The sequence below is a fragment of the Cloeon dipterum genome, chromosome 2 (genome assembly GCF_949628265.1).
Source record: "Cloeon dipterum chromosome 2, ieCloDipt1.1, whole genome shotgun sequence".
Lineage (NCBI taxonomy): Eukaryota > Metazoa > Arthropoda > Insecta > Ephemeroptera > Baetidae > Cloeon > Cloeon dipterum.
The window spans coordinates 5,078,349-5,089,081 of NC_088787.1; the positions used below are offsets into that span (position 1 = coordinate 5,078,349).

The following is a 10,733-nucleotide window of genomic DNA, read 5'->3' on the forward strand; positions in this document are numbered from 1 at the left end:
TTCTTCAGTCTGATTGTTACTAAATTACATAAATAATGAACTACTTTCTTAAGAAAGCAATGCAGAATATTCTTTAAAAACGTAACCCCACTACTTTATATATTAATTTTCTCTCTGATTTCCAGATCTTGAATGGTGTATGCCACATCGCCTTGGGAGATCGAATAGTGAGGAGTTATAAATTTCAAACTCTCTTACCGCGGCCGGACTGCTAACAATGCAATTTCCGCAATTTCGTTTTAGCGTAATTTTAAAACACATATTTGTCAAAGTCTGAAAAACGCAATAAAATGAACACATGAAAGCGCCGGAATTCAAGCTTTAAATTAAATTTTCCCAGACGTGACTTCAATATGCATATTTTTTAAGATATTTCAGTTGAATTCGATTTATATTTATCACGCTGTGGTAAAACGAAGTAGACAAAACTGTAACAATTAAATCTCAGCTCTCGTCAGCTCCAAGACATTGCTACAAATAATTTTAAAAATCAAGTTCAGGCTAATTTTAAAGTAATTCCATGAATATATAAAGCGCGAAAGGTCTCATTCCTCCAAGCTCAAGAACTTTTTAAATTTCCCGCTAACCAACCGTCAGGCACGCCCCCTTTTCCCTGCATAAAGAATCCGCCAGTCCTGCCGGCTGATGTGTCACTTGGTCGGCCGCCATGACTTTGGTTAACTTCACTGAATGAGGAAGTTGCCGTAAAAATTTTATGGCACTCAAAATAATTCCAAAAAAGAAGTTGGCCTTCGGGCTCTGGCCGCCAGTGAAGTCGCTGATGGACCACGCCCACATTATTCCACGAATATTTCACTCGCTAACCATTAATCAGAACAGCGGGAAACAACCACTAATCTAAAAAAAATGTGAAAAATCGGAAAGTGGCGCAGAAGGACGATATTAACCATAAGTAAATTTCGTTTTTAAATTTTTGCCATCTCCTTTCTGGCGGAAATTCAGCTCTAGCAAGGAGTTTATCACCGTCTTAAAATTAAAAACCTTTGAAATATATCCATAGATGATTACAGGAACCTCGGTGCCTTTGTAATACAACATTAATTTCAAAAAGCCTTAAGAATTCTTATTGCGGCTGATTATGAGCAATTTTGTTTTGTTCCCGCCCATTCTCCCACAGACCCACAGCTGTCACTTGGACACACTGACACAAGGTTTCGGTAGTTCAATTTTCCAACGCTTCGTCACGCAGCGCCGCCGCCGCACGACAGCTGTGAGTTATATTATCACGATAACGTTCAAAATATTGCTGGCCAAGAGGCAAAAATTCGGCTAACAATAAGCCGGTCCCGCCAGCTGCTGCTCAAGTAGAGTAGTGGGTAAGGAGGTGATAATGGTATAATTTTGAGAGCGCGAATCATTGTTAAATCGACTGTTTAATAACAATTAGTCGCGTTGCTTAGCAACAAACCAACAAAATGCACATAAACTGACTTGAAAACAGTAGGTTATCAGCTCTGATACCATTTTTGCTTCAAAGCCTCTTGTCTCCTTTCCTTACACAACTCTCCTTATTGTTGGCTGCAGCTTTAACCTTCGCGGCAGAGGCGAGGTGCGTCTGATTAGACAGCACAAGGTTCAACCACCGACCACTCCAGCTGATGGAGCGCTCTGATCGCTCTCAGTCTCCTCGACGGGGACGGAACGCCATGTGACATGTGTGTTTATGTTTATTAACTTGCCTCATTCTCCATCCATTGTGAGCTGTGTTGAAAGGGATTGCGCGTTGATTTCGGTATTGTTTGCGTCTACAACTCTACAGTAAAGCGATCGTAAACGATGGCCTTAGGCTATGAATGTTTCTGGCATGATTTCGTGTCAGGCAGGAGAAAGAATTTCGAGTTAGGTAATTATCCAGTTTACAGAAATCGAATTTTGATTGTATTGTGATCAGTGAAAAGTCAACAAAAATACCGTGCAGCGTCAATATTTACATTTTAATTCGATTCTATTGCAGACAAGAGTTTGAAATTAAAGAAATTAATTCAGAATCATAGTTTTTGGTGATTTTTGATTGTCATTGACGGTCAAGAATTCGTCTGCGTGAAAAATTCTTATCTGAAAAATGCGACGCACGCAGCTCTAGAAATGTGAATTATTCGTCTCTGATCTCTGCAATTTGGAAATATGTACTTGGCATCGGCATAACCCTCTCTTTCTCTCTTACTCTTGCAGGGGAAAGGTACGAGAAGGACCCTGAGCACATGAAATGGCAGAAATGGGTGCCAGCGCGAAGGCCAATCAAACCCAAGTGCTCGAGAGTATTTTCGACAGCCAAGACTGGCGAGGACGTTTATATAGCCAGGCTGAAGCACGAGGGCCAACTGCTGCCCGGCTACATGAGGAACGGCTGGGCCTACTTTGCCCACGAAGGAAAGGTCATCAAGACAAAAGACGAGCACCAAGTTCTCTTTGGAGGGCACGTCAAGTGGTGCAGACCCGATCGCGTGGACGAGAGAGACGTCGTCGTCGTTGGACACGACGAAGACAAAAATCCACTCTTCTTGGGCACCTTCATGGTGAACGGAACAAGTCTCTATGGCGAGGTAAATTTTCGCTCTTAAAGGACACGGATGGTGAAAATATTTTCATTTGAAATTTTGATCTAAAATTAATTAAAATCTTATTGCCGTTAGAAATTTTGGAATCGGCCGACCAGCAGCTGGCCAAGAAGCGGATTTTTCAAAATGACGCCATTTTGACTGATATAAAAGCATGGATATCATGGAAAATTCGAAAAGCAGCCATGCAATGACTAATATTTCGCCATTCCGGGCGTAACGTCCCGTTCGTGTCGCGGAAAATTGTCCACCGATGACTCTGAAGTCTTTCCCCATCGCCCAGATGAGTCACGTAACAAATCGTTTGTGCCGCGGAAATTTGAGTGATCGCTCGCCCCGCCCACTTTAATATCCATCTGCATCGCACGCACGAGTCAGCTGACCGGAACGAAGTTAGCTCTAGGCGAAAGTCTACCATGTGGAGCCAACTTCACTCCGATCAGCTGACTCGTGCGTGCGATGCAGAGAGATAATAAAGTGGGCGGGGCGAACGATCACTCAAATTTCCGCGGCATGTACGAAATACGGAAAACGATTCTCGATCTAACTTCATTTCGAACGAATAACTTGATTTAAAATAAAGGAGCAGTGGACAGTTTACCGCGGAGAGAATTCCGCTCTCCGTGTCCAGCGCTAGACATATCCCGATTCTGAATTGAATAATATTTATATTAATTTCAAAACGCGTTATTAATTTGGTAATTTATCTATGCCAACAGGTGCGGAAAGGGGTGTGCAACATTGTCGTTGTTTCAGAGCGAGAGGTAATTGTTTCCGAGCCCCAGCGCTACGCCATTCTCGGTTGGACACATATATACAAACTTGATAGGGAATGAGCAGAAACTATCGACGCAATTTGTCTTTGAAATTCACTATTGGTTGTTATGTTGGTAGATAAATAAAACAACTGGTTGAGAGTTAAAATAAATTAATCTGAAATTTGTGTACTCATTGTTAGCATTAAACCTTTCAATAAGTCCTAATTGTTTGAATTTATCCAAGTTGATAATTTTATTAGTTAATTATTTCTTCAGACGTGCTGACACGAAATAAGTCCAGCTATTCGCTGTAGAATTGTTGGAAAAGATATTTTTCATTTTAATAAAATAGTGGTTTTCACGATTCTATGGTGATTGGTTAAACCGATTTTGGTTTTCAGCACGTCAAAAGAAAATATATTAAGTGAAGAATGCACAGTAGCAGGATTGAGTTCTGAAATCGCAGCGAAATTATCTTAAAATTAAATTTATTACTTAAGTGTAAGGTCGCGCCATCTGTTCGCTGCGTCAAAATCCATTTCGCGGTTTTTAATGCATAAAACCGCACCCGCAAATATTAATCCCGCAACCGCACCCACCAGAAGTGACAAAAAATTAAACCAACCCGCCCCGCGGCGCGGTTAACCGCGGGTTTCGACCCTCACTCTTACGCCCCTGCAGGGCTCTAGTCTGAAATCGCAGTGGATGTGCTTTAAAATCGAAAGAAACCACTGACGCCATCTATTTTGGTGGATTCGAACACCAAAAGGGCTTACAGAACTGGTGAAATAAATTATAACATCTAAAAATATAACAGAAAAAAACCTTCATCTTGAAATTAAGCTAGAATTTCAGTTTTCACTGCGGTTTTTGTGGTAAATCACAACCGCGGCAGTGGTTTTGACCTTTTGCAACCTCTGTGGTTGCGGTGCGGTTGTGGTTTTGAACGTGGCGGCCGCGGTGCGGATGCGGTACCAGAATTTTACACCGCGGAGGAACCTCAGTGCCTTTTTAATTTATCATTATTATTTCCATCCAAAAAAGCCTTAAGAATTCTTATTGCAGCTGATTGTGAGCGATTTTGTTTTTTCCCGCCCATTCTCCCACAGCTGTCACTAGGACCCAAGGTTTCAGTAGTTCAATTTTCCAACGCTTAACGCTTCGTCACGCAGCGCCGCCACCGCACGACAGCTGTGAGTTACATTATCACGATGACGTCCAATATTGCCCGCCGCCGGGCAAAAATCCGGCCAACAGCCGGTCCCGCCAGCTGCTGCTCAAGTAGAGTGCCAAGTAAGGAGATGACTGTGGTATAGTTAAGAGATCACAAATCGTTGTTTAATTGACTGTTTAGTAACAATAAGTCACGTTGCTTAGCAACAAACCAACAAAATGCACATAAAATGACTTGCAAACAGTAAGTTATCCGCTCTGACACCATTTTTGCTTCACAACCTCTTGTCTCCCTTACTTACTCCATTCTCCTTATCGTTGGCTGCAGCTTTAAATTTCGCGGCAGAGGCGAGGTGCGTCTGATTTGGCAGCACAATGCTCAACCACCGACCACTCCAGCTGACGCACTGCCATGTTTGTTGTTTACTTTCCTCATTGATCCTGCAGCTTGATACTCTTTCGAAATCTCCGATTTTCCACGTTTCGAAAGTCCTACCGAACATTTCTACCATTACGGCCGATAAGTAAAGGTCCACGTCTCTATTTTAGCCTATTTTTGAACGTTTTCGTGCCTTTTTCGTATTTAAATTCAGAAATATAAACCGCGTGTTCTTGACATAACAAAAATGTCACAATTCTTGCTCTCTTTTTTGTTTTTTCCATAAAATTCACTTTGAAAACAATTTAATTCATCGAAAAGAATTAATTACAACGATCATTCTGATGGATCATTTTCCTGTAGAAGTATTAGAGCAAGTTTTGAACAAAATAAGGTGCGTGGATCTGTTTCCTATCGCGCGTGTGAGTGAATATTGGACGAGTGCAATCGAGGGCATTGTTAAACGTCGGATTTTCAAGTCAGACGTGAGGAAGGGCAAGGCGGAAATCCTGGACTTGGCTGACTGCCACTTCATCATCAAGAAGGCTAACTCGAACGTTCTTCCGAGAGCGAGGAGCGCGAGGAGGAAAAACGTCCAGAGAAAGGAACTCGCCAAATCTGTCAGGCGAACGCTTAGTACATAAAATAATTTAAATATTTCTACAATTAATTTGTTAACTCATTACGGACAATTTCAGGCCCATTCGTGACCAGCACAACCCCTTCGACGCGTTCCGGCAAGAGGCACCAGTGCCTGAGATTCAGTATCAACGAGTTGTGCGTGAGCTCCGAAATACTAGACAGTCTTCAGCCGAAGATCACGTTCAGTTTTGCGTAAGTTTGTTTTAAAGTCTCCCGCCGCAATTATTGATATTTACCAGGCGCTTCCGCTGCGATTTCTGAGTCGTTCTTCACTCAAAATGTGTTCCAAAAACCAAAATCGACTCATGGAATCACCGTAAAATATTAAAAATTATTTAAAATCATTGCTAACAGTTCAAGGGGATTGGTTGGACTGATTTTTGTCATCAACGCACCTAAGAAACTATTTTAAAAGCAGAAAGTACAGCAAGAGGAATGAATATTGGCAAATCACTGAGGAAAAGCCTTAATGTCCATTTATTGGTGGCTTCAAACACCAAGAACCTTCGCTGATAGTGTTGAATTGAATATTTATCTGCAATTTTTTTAATTCCAGTGGTTCTCACAGCATTTTTCGTGATTTGAGGCAGTGCACCCTCGAAGTCCTCGATGGCAACGAGAGGCCAATCGAAACAAAAACCCTTGATCGCCCCTTTTCTAAGGTTTGGTGGAAATTTATTTGTTGGTTATTCCTAAATAATCTTTTTGTTTATTTCAGTTTGAAAACTCGTTGATCATCGAAAAGTACGGCGTGGGCGTCCGAAGTGTCCGGATTTTGTTCACCTTCGGCAAGGACAAAGTTCCATCTCTCGGGACGAATCAGTTTTTGTATCTTGCATCAATTTTGAAGCTCTCAATCGACAAGCACTGTGACTGTTGCTTTAATTTTAATGGAGATATCTGCTAAGGACTGCAATATGCGTTTCTAAAACTGACGCATTAATTTATTTACCTTTTAAACTTTAATTTTATTGTATTTGTTTGTGTACGTTAGGTACTTTTGTAAATAAAATTCATATTTAAATATCTAAATATTAATTTTGTCTGGAAAACAGATAATTGTCCTCAAAAATCATCAAATTTGACCTTGACATGCTTTGTTTTGAATTATATTTAATTCATGTAGAGAGGCTGATGATGGCAATGGCAACACCCACATAACCAGCTGATTGAAACACCAAAACAAGTTCTACCAATGCAGCCAACAGAAGTATGGTGATCTTAACTTGCCAACTAGACAAAAATTAATTAAGTCCAGTGGAAATGGCGATTATTCCATACCGTACTTTAGCTTCTAATTGTTAGAAGAAATTTTGGCGGTATAACTTAATAAATTCGATAAATTCACTCGAAGGTACCACATTATAATGAACTAAGAAATTCTGTGAACAGGTGGATGTTACGTTCGACCGGGATTTTGGTTTTAAAAATATACATACTAGATTTTTGGCCAATTTGTTTTATGTGCGTGAAATCGGAATGTTCGGCGTCGAAACAAGCAAATTCGGCTGCCAAAGAGAGGGCGTAACCGAGGGAATGCAATTTATTCAGTCGCACCACGCCCCCTAAGGCAAGCATATTGTGTAGTGTTTCAAGGTCGAGCAAAAAAAACGGTGCCGTGATCCGCCCATAAGTCGTTCATATCAGTTGGAAATTTGACCAACAGATGGCATTTTTCATGCCGGTTTTTGCTTAAAATTTTAGGATCAAACTGTACTTTATCTCCCCAAACATGGGCGTAACCAATATTAAAGTTGTTGCAATGCACAAAGGCGCGAAAAATGTCTTAGCTGATTTATCACATATCTCTGTCAGCTGCGGTCAGCTGGCATTGCTTTGTGTTGAATGAAAATTAAATAAAATTGTTTGTAAACGTTTGTCAGCAACGTCAAGCAGGTCAAGTTGAGCGAAATGATGCTCAGTTTGGACTAAGAAACTCTTCGCGTTTTCACCACACAATCGCGAGACACTTTGTATTTACTTGTAGCTTCTTGATAGCGGAAAAATAGCGCAATCCAGAAAATATCCATTAAATTTAAGAAGAAATTTAACATTAAGAATTTATAAAAAAGGGAAAATAAAACTCAAACAAATCAAAAAATTTACTTAATATTTGTTTCAAAAACCAAACTTAGTTTTTAATTAAATTGACTTCGAATCGCGGAGAGCGTGAGTGCAAGCAAGCATAAGGACGGTACAACTAGGACTGGCGGACACCGCCATTTTTACAGACGGGAAAAATTCCCCTCTCAATTTTCCCTTTTTTTATTAATTTCCAGCAGGGACGTGCCCGCCGGCGTTTCTGACGCTTGCGGGGATGACCCTGCTGTTTCTTTTTTCCTTAATTTTCCCTTTTTTTATTAATTTCCAGCAGGGACGTGCCCGCCGGCATTTCTGACGCTTGCGGGGATGACCCTGCTGTTTCTTTTTTCCTTAATTTTCCCTTTTTTTATTAATTTCGAGCAGGGACGTGCCCGCCGGCGTTTCTGACGCTTGCGGGGATGACCCTGCTGTTTCTTTTTTCCTCAATTTTCCCTTTTTTTATTAATTTCCAGCAGGGACGTGCCCGCCGGCGTTTCTGACGCTTGCGGGGATGACCCTGCTGTTTCTTTTTTCCTTAATTTTCCCTTTTTTTATTAATTTCCAGCAGGGACGTGCCCGCCGGCGTTTCTGACGCTTGCGGGGATGACCCTGCTGTTTCTTTTTTCCTTAATTTTCCCTTTTCTTATTAATTTCCAGCAGGGACGTGCCCGCCGGCGTTTCTGACGCTTGCGGGGATGACCCTGCTGTTCCATTTCCCCTTACTTTTCCCTTTTCCTTTTAATTTCCAGCAGGGTCATGCCCGCCTGTGTTTTTGACGCTTGTGGGTGTGACCCTGCTGTTTCATTTTTACCTTAATTTCCCCTTTTCTAATTAATTTCCAGCAGGGTCGTGCCCGCCTGTGTTTTTGACGCTTGTGGGTGTGACCCTGCTGTTTTCCAATTCCCACACTGCAAGTCAGGGGTGAGAAAATGTCAATGCGCTGCATTGAGAATATCTCATCCCACCGCATGTTACTATTCATTGGGAATCAAAGGGGAGTTGTTTTCACACGTAACAGCAGTGACATGCGGTGGGGTGAGATTTTCTCACTGCAGCGCAGTGACATTTTCTCACCCCTGACTTGCAGTGCATTGCATCACAGGACCCTCATGTGAGACGTCGTAGTTGAGCGAGATGATGCTCAGTTTGGAGCCGGGACTCTGCGTTCCCGACGTCGCGATGATGCAACCTGGTGCAGCGCTTCGCCTGCCTCCTCACGCCGCGCCGCGACCCTCTCTGGCTGCAGCTCACTCCCCTCGAGGCCGTCAGTCTGATCATCGGCTTGCTGGACGTGCCGAGCATCGAGTGGCAGGTCGGCAAGATGAAACTGTTCCTGCGGAGGAGCGCTGGTCGCAGGTGGTGCAGCACCGCAGTCGCTGGTCATCCAGCGCTCGTGGAAGCGCTACAAGGCCGTCAAAGGTGAGTCAAAAAGCATTTTATTGTCTAATTTGTCTAATTCGGGGTTGGCAGAGTTACTGAGGGTTCGGTGGGCGGCGCTGACCATCCAGCACGGCATCCTCTTCCTCAGACAGCGCCGCGCCGCCGTCGTCATCCAGTCGCACCTCCGCGCGGCGTCTTCACCAGAGAGGTGGCCAGCGCCCTTAGGGAAATGCGGCGCGTCGATCATTTCCTACTGTCAATATTTTAAATTTTTTGTTTGAATAAAAGGATTGTCAAATACGGATCTTTTTTATTTAATAAATCAAGTCAGTATATTACAAGTGGATTTTTCAGGCAATTATTTATTATTATGCGCATTTATCTTTTTTTAGTTGATGCATCATTTTGTTAAAACGCGTTTTTACGAGGCTGCGCGGACTTGCCAAATTTTGACTCGGCTAATAGTGACGCGAAGAGGAGCAGAAATGCGTGCCGACGCCTACGCAATAGTATTCGCATTTGCAGCCGCGGCGGCGCCAAGCTGTCTCCTCGCCGACGCCCGCTCACTGCCAGTGGAGAGCAGGGAACAAAAATAAAAAATATTAACACAGACATAGAACAAAACACAAATTAAAGAAGAGAATAATTAAATTAAAGATAATTACAAAAACCAAATACTGATGAAATGGTGGAATTTATTGTATCAGTTGTAAAGAAAAAAGCCTTTATTTTCCAAAATAAAGGCAATTCACCGTGCAAACAACGTCTCCTCCTGCTCGTTTTGGCGGTCTGTGTCCCAGTGAGGTGACGGTGAGGATCATCGCACCATCTCTCGGTGCAGCAGCCAAACGAATGACAATGAGCCAGTCCGAGGGATAAACTGCGTCGAGAGGGATCAAAATCAAGCAAAAAATTCATTTTATTTTGAGAGCAATAAAGCATCATCTCGTTTTATTATTTGTATACATAACAGATACACAGTTATATAAAAAGCGAGAAATTTTTAATTTTTATTAGAAGAAATAAAAATTCTCAAGAAGCGTGTCGTTGTTTTTTCCTTTTGTATAAAAATAATCACAAATGGTTACCCCAATTACCGCCAATTACAAGAACTTTAAAGCAGAGAATAATTATTTTTTACTTAAACAAAAGTTAGGATCCAGTGCGACGGACTAAACCAGTAGCCCATTTTTGAAATTTAATTTAGGTATATTTTCGCTGGTTGCGGCGATATAAAGACGTTATCAGCAATCGTTTCCGTCTGTGCACGGCGCTCTGGCCGCAATAATGCACAGAGGCCTACAATTAAATGTAAATTTTTAGCTCTATCAAATAATTCTCTTTCATTGTCTGTTATTACCGAATGGAATAGTGAGCCAAAAACTACCAATGAGCTTATGAAATTGATACTAATTTTAATTTAAAATAAACCAAAACTCTTTAGAGATACAAGCAAAACTTTATTTATTGAAATATTTAAGTTCTTATAAAGGTCAAAAAATTAGCGGAAAGGTTTTGCAGACGTGCAACTTGCTGGCTGAAAGTTAACTAAATTGAGCAAAAAGTCCTTGCTCCTCATAAACCTGAGAAAAGAGAAAATCAGGCTCCAAGAACTTATCTGATTGTGAATAAAAGTTTACCTTTTTCAGGCCTTTCACTTGATCGGCCAATTTGTTATACTGCGGAGCAAGAAAAATATAATGACGATGACATTTAAAATAAAATTATTTTATGCATACC

General features: G+C 41.6%; 2 protein-coding genes across 2 annotated transcripts; both read left to right on the top strand.

Moving 5' to 3' along the window:
* Positions 1-1,685: 1,685 nt before the first annotated feature.
* Positions 1,686-3,518, top strand: LOC135937084 (uncharacterized). Its single transcript, XM_065480167.1, has 3 exons — positions 1,686-1,864; positions 2,194-2,564; positions 3,299-3,518. The coding sequence occupies exons 1-3, from the start codon at positions 1,798-1,800 to the stop codon at positions 3,413-3,415; spliced, it is 555 nt and encodes a 184-aa protein (XP_065336239.1). The 5' UTR covers positions 1,686-1,797; the 3' UTR covers positions 3,416-3,518.
* A 1,413-nt stretch (positions 3,519-4,931) lies between these two features.
* LOC135936853 (uncharacterized) lies at positions 4,932-6,545 on the top strand. Its single transcript, XM_065479841.1, has 4 exons — positions 4,932-5,525; positions 5,588-5,723; positions 6,088-6,193; positions 6,250-6,545. The coding sequence occupies exons 1-4, from the start codon at positions 5,234-5,236 to the stop codon at positions 6,436-6,438; spliced, it is 723 nt and encodes a 240-aa protein (XP_065335913.1). The 5' UTR covers positions 4,932-5,233; the 3' UTR covers positions 6,439-6,545.
* Positions 6,546-10,733: the final 4,188 nt, after the last annotated feature.

What these genes read in the sequence shown, in the direction of transcription:
- LOC135937084 (XM_065480167.1), top strand. Translation starts at nt 1,798, where the DNA reads ATGGCCTTAGGCTATGAATGTTTCTGGCATGATTTCGTGTCAGGCAGG. An exon ending in GAGAAAGAATTTCGAGTTAG is followed by an intron (nt 1,865 to 2,193) that starts GTAATTATCCAG and finishes TTACTCTTGCAG; the next exon opens with GGGAAAGGTACGAGAAGGAC. An exon ending in GAACAAGTCTCTATGGCGAG is followed by an intron (nt 2,565 to 3,298) that starts GTAAATTTTCGC and finishes CTATGCCAACAG; the next exon opens with GTGCGGAAAGGGGTGTGCAA.
- LOC135936853 (XM_065479841.1), top strand. Translation starts at nt 5,234, where the DNA reads ATGGATCATTTTCCTGTAGAAGTATTAGAGCAAGTTTTGAACAAAATA. An exon ending in ATCTGTCAGGCGAACGCTTA is followed by an intron (nt 5,526 to 5,587) that starts GTACATAAAATA and finishes GGACAATTTCAG; the next exon opens with GCCCATTCGTGACCAGCACA. An exon ending in TTGATCGCCCCTTTTCTAAG is followed by an intron (nt 6,194 to 6,249) that starts GTTTGGTGGAAA and finishes TGTTTATTTCAG; the next exon opens with TTTGAAAACTCGTTGATCAT.